The sequence below is a fragment of the Phocoena sinus genome, chromosome X (assembly GCF_008692025.1).
Source record: "Phocoena sinus isolate mPhoSin1 chromosome X, mPhoSin1.pri, whole genome shotgun sequence".
NCBI lineage: Eukaryota > Metazoa > Chordata > Mammalia > Artiodactyla > Phocoenidae > Phocoena > Phocoena sinus.
The window spans coordinates 36,346,297-36,361,001 of record NC_045784.1 but is presented as its reverse complement, the minus strand read 5'-3'; the positions used below and the strand labels follow the sequence as shown (position 1 = coordinate 36,361,001).

General features: G+C 42.5%; 1 protein-coding gene across 3 annotated transcripts in view; it reads left to right on the top strand.

Moving 5' to 3' along the window:
* MED14 (mediator complex subunit 14) overlaps positions 1 to 14,705 on the top strand; it is a 76,924-nt gene that overhangs the window by 45,945 nt on the left and 16,274 nt on the right. For 2 of the 3 annotated variants that reach the window (XR_004348017.1, XM_032619434.1), the window contains exons 17-24: positions 728 to 888; positions 975 to 1,121; positions 2,190 to 2,281; positions 3,578 to 3,730; positions 4,266 to 4,535; positions 8,383 to 8,523; positions 10,095 to 10,206; positions 13,422 to 13,553. Coding sequence is in view for 2 of the 3 variants with exons in the window: in XM_032619434.1 (XP_032475325.1) it covers positions 728 to 888; positions 975 to 1,121; positions 2,190 to 2,281; positions 3,578 to 3,730; positions 4,266 to 4,535; positions 8,383 to 8,523; positions 10,095 to 10,206; positions 13,422 to 13,553 (1,208 nt within the window). In the remaining variant the exon portion in view is untranslated. The remainder of the gene's footprint in view (positions 1 to 727; positions 889 to 974; positions 1,122 to 2,189; positions 2,282 to 3,577; positions 3,731 to 4,265; positions 4,536 to 8,382; positions 8,524 to 10,094; positions 10,207 to 13,421; positions 13,554 to 14,705) is intronic. The other variant, XM_032619435.1, reaches the window with a different exon arrangement.

Genomic DNA, 14,705 nt, shown 5'->3' with positions numbered 1-14,705 from the left:
GTATGTATGTTAAATGAGTTGATACATGTGTAGCTCCATCACAGTGAGTTACCTCTACAGAGGAGGAGGGGAGAAGGTGGGGGGAGATAACGAACCTGAAATTTTGTCATGGCAGTCAGTGATCAAGACTTGGTTTTACTGCAAGGAGAAACTAACATATATGAATACCTGCTGTATCAGCCACCATAAGTACTTTATATATATGTTTTGTCATGTTTTAAAATCAGAGACCCATAAGGTAATTATTTATCTCCATTTTATAGTTGCGAAACTGCAATTCAGAGAGGTTGAATGTGGCTGAGTCAGAATTAGAATGCAGGTCCCTTACTCCAAAGCCCTTGTTCTTTTCACTGTGTCATCCTGACTTCAAAGAGTGGTCTTAAAAGTATTTTGTTCTCCTTAGCTTTTCCTTGAGGATGTTCTAGGTAGATTTCATAGAATGCCAGTATCTTTGATTTTCTGAGAAATTGTGGTCTTTTCTAATAACAAGATTAAGGACGAAGGCGAGCATCACTGTTAAAATGAGAGTCCTAATCCATATTGATATGAATGGAAGTGGGTTAAATGCTATTAACTGCTGTGAATTGTTTCGTTCTCTTGCAGAAGGTGCCTAGTAGTGGACTTTGAACCAAAGCTCTAATATGATACCCTGCCTGTCATTGTGTAGATTGTGCTTTTGTCTTTCTGTGATATGAAGTACACTTCATATGCTGTCTTTCATCACCAGAATTCCTCCCTGTAAGGGTGTAAATGAGGAAACCCAAAAGGCTCTGGACCGCTCTCTTCTCGATTGCACTTTCCGATTACAAGGTAGAAATAACCGCACCTGGGTGGCAGAGTTAGTGTTTGCAAATTGTCCACTTAATGGCACTTCTACCAGGGAGCAAGGTGAGACGCTTCACACACTTTGTCTTTGCATATTTCTGGGTTGTTTTTTGTGTTGGTTACTATTAATCTTTTCTTTTAATCTGTAGGACCATCCCGGCATGTTTATCTGACATATGAAAACCTGTTGTCTGAACCTGTTGGTGGTAGAAAAGTGGTTGAAATGTTCCTTAATGACTGGAATAGCATCGCACGATTATATGAGTGTGTGTTGGAATTTGCACGTTCTCTACCAGGTACAAGTGATAATCTTCGTTTGGTGCGGAGGGAGGGGGGAAGCATCCGCCACCGCCTTTTTTAACTGAGGAAGTGAAACCATGCACATTGTAAAAAAAAAAAAAAAAATCGTCAGTCTATCCCCGAGAGACAGCCACTGTGATGATTCGTATATATTGAGAAATTTTAACACACAGGTATACCAGATTATAATAATAGTGCTTATTGAGAGTTTACTGTGTGCCACACAATGTAATAAACGCTTGTATTAACTCATTCACTCCTCACAGTCACCCTATGAGGTAATTTATCATCCCTCATTTCACAAATGAAGAAAACAAGTCACACAGACTTAAGAAACTTGCTGAAGTTCACGTAGCTAGCAAAGGGCAGGGCTGGAATTGGAACCCATAAACCACTATGCTGTACTGCTTCAGTACATCTCCGCCCCTGCCCTGGCCCCCTTTTGTCGAAATGGAAATTGAAGCCTACTACCTATTTATTTATTTCTTCTTATTACTATTGTCAACCAACTAAGTAAACTGTTAGAAATACTTTCAGCTTTTTTTTTTTCTTTTTAAGACATTTTTCTTTTTTAAATTTATTTTTGGCTGCGTTGTGTCTTCATTGCTGCGCGTGGGCTTTCTCTAGGTGCGGCGAGTGGGGGCTACTGTTCGTTGCGGTGCGCGGGCTCCTCATTGCGGTGGCTTCTCTTGTTGTGGAGCACGGGCTCTAGGCGTGCAGGCTCAGTAGTTGTGGCTCGCAGGCTCTAGAGCGCAGGCTCAGTAGTTGTGGTGCATGGGCTTAGTGGCTCCGCGGCATGTGGGATCTTCCCAGACCAGGGCTTGAGCCTGTGTTCCCTACATTGGCAGGCGGATTCTTAACTGTTGTGCCACCAGGGAAGCCCTACTACCTATTTATGCTGTTACTATCTTTTTTCCTTTCTTTTTTTTTTTTTTTTTAAACTAAGTTATATATACAGAGACCTTTCTATCTAGGCATATACTATTGCCAAGATGCCCTCTTTTTCAAATATATATTTTAAAATTTCGTATGGATAATCTTAAACTTGTTTTCTTTCTGTTTAGACATACCCACTCATCTAAACATTTTCTCAGAAGTTCGTGTTTATAATTACCGAAAACTTATCTTGTGTTATGGAACCACCAAGGGAAGTTCAGTAAGTCTATGAATTAATTAAAACTAAAGTTCCTCGGGGATGGGGTGGTGGGGGCGGGAGCGGGAGGAGCTGTGGGGGTTCCCGGCGACGGCAGCGGCTGCGAGGAGGAGGCGGAGAAGCCGCCTGGCTGGTGGAGATGACTCCTGTGGGGACTTGGGGTGGAATCCCCAGGAGGGGCTCCACCTCTTCAGATGGGGTGGGGATTGCCTGAGTGCGAAGCGTAGGCGAGGGGGTTCCCTGGACGGGTTAAACACTCCGTTTGTGGGGATTGGGGCGTTTTGGCAACGGTGAGTGGAGGTCAGAGGGGTTTCCAGGCGTCTCGGGGTGTCCGCTTGGCGGGGTGGGGGGGTGGGGTGCACAAAAGAAACCCCAAAAAACTAAAGTCCTTTCATATATCTTTAAAAACTCAAGAATTCAAAAATTATGAAAACTTTCTTGAAATAATTGAGGGTTCAAGTAAAAATTAGGGATAAAATGGTAAATTTTAAATACTTTGTTGATAAAAAAATATACTATAACGCTTAACTCTTTAAAATTGAAAACAAAAACTATACCCTCTTTGGAGTGTGTATTCTTGAAGAGTTTTGGGCAAGGTAATATACTTTTGGTATTTATGGGGTTTTTTCTTCACTGGTTTCAAATCTGCTTAGCAGCGTGATTACTATAATGAAGATTATATATGAATGGTCTTGAACAGTGTGGTATGTCTGTGCTTTTAGTCATATGGTTGTTAACGTTATCTGATCCTGTATTAATCTTGAAGGTATTCCCCACAGTCTGTAGTTTCTTATTTTTTTCCCCACCCCATATGTAAAGTCCTAGAAATTTAGTATATAAATTCAGCCAGCTAGCTTCTTTCTGGACTCTTCCACATAAAGTAATATCAGAAATTACTTGAGTGTTTTAAAATCTGTTAACTGAAGGTGGCATCTGTTGGGGCTGGCTTCCTTTTCCCTTTAATACGGTACTCACCTAGGGGGTGACTCTTATTCCATTCAAGAGAAAATGGAAAAATAAGAAACAATGACAACTTTCAAATAAAGTTTAATCAAAATTTTTTCTTTAGCACCTTCTCTTTCTGTTTTATTTAGTAGAAGTGGGCTGTCTAACACACACATACTAAGTGAATGTCCATAGGGACAGCACATCTGCAGTTTACAGGGTCTCATGAGTTGCTTCCAAAAAAGACCTCATTTAGATCTTTGGCATTTTGCCTTACTGTTTAAACATTATTTTTTCTTCTGATTGACTCCGTTCCTTTCTCGGTTTCTGAAACATGTAATCTCTTTGATTTAGATTAGTATCCAGTGGAATTCCATACATCAGAAATTTCACATTTCTTTGGGAACTGTTGGTCCAAACTCAGGATGCAGTAACTGTCACAATACCATTCTCCATCAGCTTCAAGAAATGTTCAACAAAACACCAAATGTGGTTCAGTTATTACAGGTAATTAAGTTCATTTTCTATTTAAAAATAAGACTCAGTGTTAGTGTCTCGTGGAAAACTCCTCAAAAAATCATGCGGACTTGGGGGCTTCCCTGGTGGCGCAGTGGTTGAGAATCTGCCTGCTAATGCAGGGGACACGGGTTTGAGCCCTGGTCTGGGAGGATCCCACATGCCGCGGAGCAACTGGGCCCGTGAGCCACAACTGCTGAGCCTGCGCATCTGGAGCCTGTGCTCTGCAACAAGAGAGGCCATGACAGTGAGAGGCCCGCGTACTGCGATGGAGAGTGGCCCCCGCTTGCCACAACTAGAGAAAGCCCTTGCACAGAAATGAAGACCCAACACAGCCAAAAATTCATTAATTAATTAAAGTACCCTTAACTAAAAAAAAAAATCATGTGGACTTAACTTGTCTTTAACGACGAAAGTCTTTATGGAATGTGCCAGAAGGACATTGTCTCATTTGTGACGATTTTACGTTGAAAATTCTGAGGTTTTAGCAGAAACTGGATGCTCTCACTGCATTTGTTCCTTGTAGGTACTGTTTGATACTCAGGCTCCATTGAATGCCATCAACAAACTGCCCACTGTGCCGATGTTGGGCTTGACCCAGAGAACCAACACTGCCTACCAGTGCTTCTCCATCCTGCCGCAGTCGTCCACCCACATCAGACTGGCCTTCAGGAACATGTATTGCATTGATATATACTGCCGGAGTCGAGGCGTTGTGGCAATACGCGATGGGGCCTATAGTCTTTTTGATAATAGCAAGTTAGTTGAAGGTTTTTATCCTGCACCAGGACTCAAGGTAATGGACTTCAGTGTTTACAGCATTAGTAAACATAAATGTGATCTCTAAAACAGTTCCTTCGAGGGGGAAATAACGGGGGGGAAAAGCAACAAGTTCCTGTTTAAATTTAATGAGTAGCCATGTTAATTCATCATCTCTGCAACTTCATTCTGAAGGAGCTAGAACTTCTGGTAAAGTGCTGTGCCTAGGTATATGAAATGATAAGATGTCCTTCCTTTTATTTCCTTACCGTGTAATGAGTGAAGATACTAAAGAGAGTCCTACTTGCTCTTTGGAGCTTCAAGGAACTTTAAAAGTAGTCTTTATCAGTGAATATTGAAAAGCTTTGTTCATCAGTTCAGCTGTGATACTTTTTTTAAAATGTAGGGTCTTGGGCCACAACCCCTGGAGATTTTGGTATGACAGCTAAGTTGTATGTTCTTATAGTTTAGAGTCAAATAGTTCCAAATGGCCTGTTTTGAAAATTAGTCCCAGTCTTGCCAGTTTCCTACTCTGTTTTCAACTCTTATACAGTATAGCTCATTCTCTTGGTATTTACATCCTTACCTCTAAATAGCATGCTTTCCTTGCTCTTTGCTGACTTCTTAGTTGAGGGCGTTATCTGACTCTCGTAATGGAAGATGAGGATTTAATTCTTTTTTAGTTCTTTCTTACATGCCCCTTCCCCTTTTCAGGCTGCTCCCAGTACCGATTCATCTTCTTTCTTTCCTCCAACCTTTTGGTATGGTTAGGTAGCAATTTAGGTAATTTTTCAGTGTTCACATTATTATGAGTATTTAACACTACTCTACCAAGCTTACTATGATTACTTTTCCTTTCTTGCTCAGCATTTATTTTCCTTGGAACTATTAATTAACTTTTTTGTTTCTTAGCTCTCTCTGTACTTATCACTAACTCAACCTTAAAGTCTCCCATATATGTAACTCTCCCCTCAGTACGTTCACAAATCAGATACCTTACCAGTTTCATCTTGAAGACATCTCTTCCACAGTCCTCTGAACTCCAGTCTGGAATGGTAGCGCTCCAGACCTTTGGCCCAGTTTTGATTTAGGAATCTGCAGAAGGGTGGTGAAGCAGGAGATTCCTTCACTTCTCTCTTGTGTTGCATGCCCTGTGGCTTGGACCCCACGTCTTGTTCTTGGTTTACTTCATTGTTTTGGTGGAATACTTTCTATGTAGCTCCCTGGGAGAAGATACACGGTAGGTTAATTTGAGACCTTGTATTGTCGGAAAGCATCTTTAGTTTAGCGTCATCTAGTTGAGAGAGCGGCTAGGTGTAGAATTCTAGGTTGCAGTCATTTTCTGTAAGAATTTTGAAGGCATTGCTCCATTGTGCCCTAGCTTCTGTTGTGACCATTGAGACATTTCATCCTGTTCCAGTTCTTGAACCTTATGTGACTAAGTGGACTCTTTCAGTCTGGAAACTTACATCCTTTTGTTGTGGGGAATTTCCTTGTGCTCTTCCTCGAGTCTTTTCCTTTGTGTTCACTGTTAGCTCTTTCTGCTACCCCTGCTATTCTGAAGTTGGGCATCCTGGACTTATCCTCTAATTTTCTTATCTTTTCTGTTTTTTATCTCTTTGTTTCTGGGAGATTTCCTTTCTTTGGTTTTTTTCCAATCCTTCTATTTTTCATTTCCATCAAGAATTTTTTTTTTTTGCCATCTTTTAAAAAATTTCCGAGAGCTCTTTTTGATTCTGAAAGTTCGTTTTATGACGTCCTGTTCTGTATGGCTGCGTTACCTTCTCTTGCCTCTTCCTACATAATCTCCATTTCATCCGCCTTTTTTTGTTTTCATCTCTTTCATATTAGTAGTTTTCAAATATTAAGTGATTCTTAACTCTGTGCTTTTATTTAAAGGTGACACTTGCTGACTGTAATCTTCACTGCAGGATGATCTGCTTGGGCCATTTCATTGGGTAACTCCCAATGTCAGTAGCTTCAGGTCTTTTTGTTGGGCCAGTGTGAGTACCAAGAGAAGAGTATCAAGACTCTGCATAGCCGTTGTGCATCTGGCTCCCAATATTTGGCAAGTCAAATAAGAGAAGGAAACTAGTATTCTCAGCATTCAGTATGTAAACTTTAATCTCTATTTTTAGTATGGTACCCCTGCTGTCAATTGATTCTAGAGGTTTCCCCCCCCCCCCCCGCCCCCAATCAGAGAACCTTCCACCTGGGTGGTAAAGGTCAGCCTAACTCAGTGGGAGTGCCAGAGGCTCTGGAGGGTTTCACTACTGTCTTTAAGACGTTTCACCCAGTCCTCTGCTCTTAGTCTGTTTCATTTCCATTTCCAGGGGTATCTGATGCTGCCAGTTCCTGTGTATCTTGGAGATCTGGATGGAAATAGCTTTGCTTCTTGGCTTTCCCCACTGCTTGCTTAAGAAGAAACTTCCTCACATCAGATAGTTCAGTTACCACTCAACCATCTGCTCTGCAACCTCCTAGAATTTATTGCTATTTCTCTCTTGTCCCATTCTTTTTGTCTTGGTGACTTACTGCTTAAAAAAATTTTTTTAGGAGCTTCAGTGGGGTGTTGAGAGAAGATGAAATGTGTGTTGTGAATAATCTATTATCTTTAATTAGAAATCAGACTTTGTACCTTTAAAAGCTTTTCAGTAATTCTGATAAGCTTGTAATCTATATTTTTGAAGATTGGGAAGGTGGAGCATATTAAAGAGAATCTGGGACTTCCCTGGTGGTGCAGTGGTTAAGAATCCGCCTGCCAATGCAGGGGACACGGGTCCGAGCCCTGGTCCAGGAAGATCCCACAGGCGTGGAGCAGCTAGGCCCATGCGCCACAACTAATGAGCCTGCACTCTAAAGCCCGCGACCCACAACTATTGAGCCCATGTGCCACAACTACTGAAGCCTGTGCACCTAGAGCCCGTGCTCCACAACAAGAGAAGCCACCGCAATGAGAAGCCCGCGCACCGCAACGAAGAGTAGTCCCCACTCACCGCAACTAGAGAAAGCCTGCACGCAGCAACAAAGACCCGACACAGCCAAAAATAAATAAATAAATAAATGAAATTTATATTAAAAAGAAAAGAGGGGCTTCCCTGGTGGCGCAGTGGTTGAGAGTCCGCCTGCCCGTGCAGGGGACACGGGTTCGTGCCCCGGTCCAGGAGGATCCCACATGCCGCGGAGCGGCTGGGCCCGTGGGCCATGGCCGCTGGGCCTGCACGTCCGGAGCCCGTGCTCTGCAACGGGAGAGGCCGCAGTGGTGAGAGGCCCGCGTATCGCAAAAAAAAGAGAATCTGCTCTTGAGACACAAATTCTGGTAGCCTTGCTTAATTTTAGATGACATAACCTATAAAACAAGACTGTCCCACTCTTGATGTTTAAGATTAAGTCACATAAAATAAAAAGGGAAAAGGTGGCTTAGTTTCTTTATTCAGCTTTCCTCTTTCATATTTTCTGGCTTAAAAAGTGAGAACTCTCACTAAATAGGAAGTTTTCCAAGTCATTGAAGTTACTTATATGCCTACCATACAACTTTTTATTCTTTTCCAGAAATAAGAAATTTCTGAATTTCTTATTCAGAAATTAATAAGAAAATATTTTGGCCAGGGTGAACTTCTTTCTTCAACTTTTTGCTCACATAATAACATTTTAACTTAGATGTTATTTTTATTGTTGTGTTTAACTTTTCCTCAATTTTTCCCCTTTCTTCAAATTGATCACTCTCTCTTCTAGGTTGGCCTAACAATAGTGGCCATGTGTCAAACTTATATTTCAGATAATGGACATAATATGTTTCTTTCTGTTAACACATTCTCAGTGATTAAGAATATCTTACTAAAGTTAGGTAAAATAATCTAAATTTTACCTGTTTATATCCATAGACATTCCTGAATATGTTTGTTGACAGCAATCAGGATGCTCGAAGAAGGTCTGTAAATGAGGATGATAATCCCCCTTCTCCCATTGGAGGAGATATGATGGATTCTTTAATCTCACAACTCCAGCCACCACCCCAGCAACAGGTGATGTCTAGCTGACACTCCAAACGGTGTCATATTTGTGTTACTTAACAGGTTCCATAGGTGGCTCTGCTTCTTTGCTGAAAGGCAAGGAGGTCCTTGGTGGACCCGAGATGCCCAAGAAATTCATATGAAGAAATAGTGACAGAGGGAGACAGGAGGAGGCTTCTAGTGATGGGAAGTAAATAGTACCAGAAACAGTATTAACTTCAGACTCCCGCACTTAAAATAATGTCAGGTGATCACCCATGTGGTCGCAAAAGATGATGTCCAAATGGCCAGTAAGCACAGAAAAGGTGAACAGTGTCATCTGGTGGCGTCACAGAATTATACATTAAAGCCACAGTGAGATAATACCCCATACCCACAGAAATGTCTTTAAGGAAAAAAAAAAATTGATAGTCCTTGCCAACATTTGGTATTAGGACCATCTGAAAACTCTCATTTACTACTGGAAGGTGTATAAAATGGTACAGCTGCCTTGCAGTGGTGTTTAGCATTATTCCAGAGTGCTAAGGCTGAACATTATGCATGCCTGTGATTTAACAGTTCTACCTTGGGTATATATGCAGCAGAAATGCAGCCAAAAAACACAGGAATGTTCATAGCAGCATTATTCAAAAAATTGTAAACAACCCAAATATCCGGCAACAGTAGAATGAGTGAGTAAACGGGGGTATATTCATACAGTGGAATACTTTACAGAAATGAAAAAAGCTATTGCTGCATGCAACGAAATGATGAATTTCACTGACGTAATGTTGAACAAAAGAAGCCAGACACTAATGAGTACATTCAGTATTTATATGAGATGCAAAAAACAGGCAAAGCCAAGCTTGAGTGATGGAAGTCAGAGTTTGGGGAGACGATAGAGACTTGGAAGGTGGGTGAGGGAGGCCTCTGGGGTTCTGGTAATGTCCTTCAGTATCTTGATCTATGTGGCAGTTACATTTATAGAAACTCATCAGACTGTACATTTAAGAGTCGTGTGCTTTACTGTATGTGATTCATACCTCAAGTTAAAAAAATAGACTAGGAAGAATTACGTTGTCATTACTGGAGATGAAGGTGAAGGTGAGTAGAGATCAGGCTGAACTACCATATTTCACTGACTCTAAAACTCCACCAAATGCATTGTTTTTATGTACTGCCCGAAACAACACTGCCAGTTCAACTACGACATGCCATGAATTGGAAGACACACACTGATTTCAGAGATGTTAAAATATGGGGAAAATTTATCTTAGAGTCAGTCAAATGGTAGATAAATAATATAGATAAGTCAGTTATATGGTAGATAAAATGAGCAAAAAACATCTTGGGGGCTATAAGCAGTGGTAGTGCAAGGTCAGGAATGAGAATGTTGCTATTTTTAAAACATTTTGAAAGGAAGTTTTTTAAAACTTGCATTATTGATGTGAATTTTGGGCATTTTCATACCTCACCTTTCCTATTTGGTAACCAGTGATGTGTGTAAATGTTAATTAACACTGTAGCTCTTTATTGGGGAAAGCCACACTCACATAATCTGCATGGTTGGCCATTTTACCAACATGGAATTTTCTTCTTTTCAGCCATTTCCAAAGCAGCCAGGATCATCAGGCGCTTATCCTCTAACTTCGCCCCCTACATCTTATCACAGCACAGTTAACCAGTCTCCCTCTATGATGCACACACAGTCTCCAGGTAAGATATTACTTACTCTCTTGTTGTGTTCAACTTTCAGATCCAAAATAGACAACACGCATACACACACGCACACACACCGTGAGAAATACTACAGATGTAGCCGTAGATGTCAGAGGGAACTGCTTTGCTAGTCCGTGGCTGGATATTTGCCATTCATTCATTATGGCAGGGTTGTGAAATCTATGTTCATGATTCAGGAGCACTTTTTTTTTTTTTTTTTTTTTTTGCGGTACGCGGGCCTCTCACTGTTGTGGCCTCTCCCGTTGCGGAGAACAGGCCCTGGACGCCAGGCTCAGCGGCCATGGCTCACGGGCCCAGCTGCTCCGCAGCATGTGGGATCTTCCCGGACCGGGGCACGAACCTGTGTCCCCTGCATCGGCAGGCAGACTTTCAACCACTGCGCCACCAGGGAAGCCCCTCAGGAGCACTTTTAAAAGGTTTGCGTGAAGTGGAGTTGTTGTCACCCAGAGCCAGACTCATGGCGCAACTCCAAGAATCACAACATGATCTATGTCAGAGGTCGACACACTAAGGCCTGTGGGCCACATCCTATCCCCCACCTGGTTTTGTAAATAGTTTCATCGGAACACAGCCACATCCACTTATGTAGTGTCTGTGGCTGCTTTCCCGCTACGATAACCCGTTTCAGAAAAGCCACCTTACAGAAGGAGTTGGCAGAGCCCAGGTGTATGTGAACAGTGCCCCACCTCAGAGTCAGGCAGGCCACAACCTGCTTGTCTGAACAAGATGGCTCTGTTGGCGACCCCATGAAGTACGCTGTAAAAACTGCTGGAGAGGGACTTCCCTGGCGGTCCAGTGGCTAAGACTTCGCCTTCCGATGCACGAAAATGCAGGTTCGATCCCTGGTCGGGGAGCTAAGATCCCACATGCCTTGCGGTCAAAAAACCAACATATAAAACAGAAGCAATATTGTAACAAGTTCAATAAAGACTTTAAAAGTGGTCCACATCAAAAAAAAAATCTTTAAAAAAAAATTGCGGGAGAATGCCAAATTTTGACTTTTAACAGAACAATTAATTCGCTGGTTTGTCTTAAGTGGTTGCTTTGTGTCTAATGCTGCACGGTGCTGGGGATTCAGCAGTGAGCCCGAGAGCAGTCCTGCTTCTCGAGCTTACCTTCTAGCAAGGAGCACTGGTATCGGATATTTAGGGTAGATGAGCCCTTTCCTGCTCATCAGAGATGGTGGGACCCCAGGTGAAGACTTGGAAGTCATTGTCGTGTCATTGAAGGCCCCTGAACGCTGAGCTGGTGGGAGACTCAGACCCTGTGAAGCTCCGACAGTAGACAGTGTGGGAGCCTGAGGAGGAGCAGCTGGGGAGCAAGGGGGAGAACGGGAAGTGGGGTCCCAGCACCCGAGGGGAGGGAGTTTCTAGGATGTGGGTTGAGACTGGTTTCGTATAGAAGGAAGGAGAGATGATTATTTTGAAATAATTTTAGTAGCAGACAGGTACGTAGTGCTTCCTGTGTGCCAAGCCCTGTTCTAAGCACTTGACCCGTTTAAGCCCTAGGCATTAAACGGGTAATGCCTAGGGATTAAACAAATTAAACGAATTCGTTTATTCCCTAGGGAATAAACGGTTAAACGAATACCGAGGCATGGAGAAGTTAAGTCACTAGTCCAGATCACACAGCTAAATATGTAAATATAATACTTAAAGGTTAATCAAGTTGATTAACATTTATTGAATATCAGTATGTTAATATTGAATTCATACTGTATTAGTACTGCATTAGGTATTAATAGAACATTAAAAATATGAAATTCTCTTACATAGTAGAGAATTTGGAAGCTGCTGGTATTGAGGATAGTCATGGTAATGTAGCAAGTATTTTAATGTTGCACTGATAGTTTCGATAGCCATAGTCCCCACCCTTCATCATCCTAAATTAAAGCTAGTCCTGTGGCTAAATACCATCTTTAAGCTCATGTCTCCGAGTTTTTTATAGCTCCATCTAGGCCTCTCCCCCAAACTCGAGTCCTGTCTTTTCCAGCTAACTATTCAGCATTTCTATGTAGATGTTTAGTCAACATCTGAAACTCAGCATGGCTGAAACTGAATTCCTAACACCCCCCCAACCCTGCCCTGTGCTGCTTCTCCCACAGGCACTGCATCTCAGCAGGTGGCAGCTTCTTCCTTCCTTCCTGTTACTTGGGCCAAAGCCATAGGAGTCATGTTGGACTCCTCTTTCTCTCACACCCACAGTCAGTCAGTTACCGAATACTGTCAGCTCCATCTTCAGAATTTATCCAGAATCTAACCACCTTCACCATCTCAGCCTTCACCCTTTCCCGGGTCATTAGCCATCTCTCACCTGGGTAATTGCAGTTGCCTCTAACTGGTTTCGCTGCCTCCTGCCCTATAGTCTGTTTTTCAACAGCAGCTAGAGTGATCCTTCTGGAACAGAAGTTAGGTCATGACTCCTCTGCTCCAGACTCTGCAGTGGCCTCCCATCTCATTCAGGGTAAACCCTAAGTCCTTAGAGTGGCCTACAAGTCCCTGTGTGATCTGGGACCCTCCTCCCACCTCTCTGACCTGATCATCTTCCGTTCCCCGCTCCCCGCCTTGCTCACGCTGCTCCAGCCACACTGGCCTCCCCCTGTTATTTATAACTGCTGCTACCATTGGAGCCTTTGCACTAGCTCTTCTGATCCTTCACTTCATGTCTCAGCCCACACAGCCCCTTCTCAGAGAGGTCCCTGGTTGCTCTATATAAAGAACAGCACCCACCTCCACCACTACACGATATAGCCCCCTTACCTTGCCCTGTTTTTCTCCGTAGCACTTAGCATAACCTGACATATATTTGTTTGTCTTTCTCATTATACTAGAATATAAACTCCATGAGGGCAGGATTTTTTTGTCTCTTGTTAACTGCTGCATCCCCAGTACCTACAACAATGCTTGGCATGAAATTGATGTGCATGCCTACTTGTTGAATGAGTGAGTGAGTGGATAAAAAAGTACACTGGATTTTTTTTTTAAACATCAGTCAATATAAGAGCTAGAATTTGGACCCCATGGAATTGATGTCTCTCTTTTTCCATACTGAAATTGTTCCAGTTTTTCTTTGCGCTACTCATGGGAGCTTTACTACTTGTTTCTTTAGTCTGTAGAGTCTTAACTCGGGGTCCTTGGACAGGACATAATATGTGTCCTGCAAGATCATCTATAATTATTTTCCTTTATTAGGAAATCTGCATGCCGCCAGCTCCCCCAGTGGGGCTTTGAGAGCCCCATCACCAGCATCATTTGTTCCAACTCCTCCCCCTTCCTCGCATGGAATCTCAATAGGACCAGGGGCCAGTTTTGCTAGTCCACATGGTGAGTCCATACCGGAAATTGCTAGAACATAAGAGTTTGATGTGAAAGTAGTTTTTGTTAAATAAATTTTCTTTTTGCAAAATTAGCACTTGTGTATTGGGGAAATAGCGAAAGAAAGTACGTTTTTCCTGGGAATTCCCTGGTGGTCCAGTGGTTAGGACTCCGCGCTTCCACTGCAGGGGGCCCGGGTTCGGAACTAAGATCCCACGTGCCGCGGCCAAAAATAAGAATACGTTTTTCCTAATCCCACAACGAAGAGATCTACCAGTTAGTCTGTCTGCTTCGCACTCTCTCTCCCCCTCACTCGGCCTGTCACGCACCCCCGCTTGCCTGCCTGCCTGCCCGCCCAAATCTCTGTTGCTCTATCTTGCTCTCTACCCATCTTCTTCTCTCCCCTTAAACACCACCCCCCACACACAAAATTGGGACCCTACCATACGTATTGTTTCGAGACTTGAATTTTTTAACTCAAAAATTCTATTTTGAATTTGTCCAAAAAGAGAAAGAATACAAGAGGTAGCCAGTGAGGTGTTTCCTTTCGAGTCCACCAACCACCTAGTTCTTCCTCCCAAAGGCATTTAGTGCTACTGATTTCTCGTGCATCCTTGGAGGGATGTCTTACGTGGATTGTTCTTCCCCCTCTCTTTTACACACATGGCAGTGTACTGCACACCGTATTTGGTGCCTTACATTCGTCACTTAACTGTATCATGAATCCCGTGCCAAATCTGAACATAGAGAGCTTCCTCAGGTTTTACAGCTGTGTAGCATCTGTGATTTTCCTCTTTACTATTAATATTTGCAGGAACATTTCTGTCGGTAAAAACTACATCATCATACTAAATGGCTTCATAGTATCCCCTTGTCTGGGCACACCATGATTTAACCGTTCTCTTATTACGATACGTTTAGAATGTTTCTATTTTTTCACAACTGAAAATGGTGTCTTCTCTGCTCGCAGGATTATTTTCTTAGGTAAGTTCCTAGAAGTGGAATTGCTGTCTCAAAGGGTTTGAGAAATTCTAAAGCTTTTGAAACATACTGCAAATTGCTCACCTAAAAGGCCGTACCAATTTCCTCTAGTATTGTACAAGGATGTCTGTTTTCCTGCATCATTGCCAACAAGGGGTATTGTGATTTTTTAAAATCTTG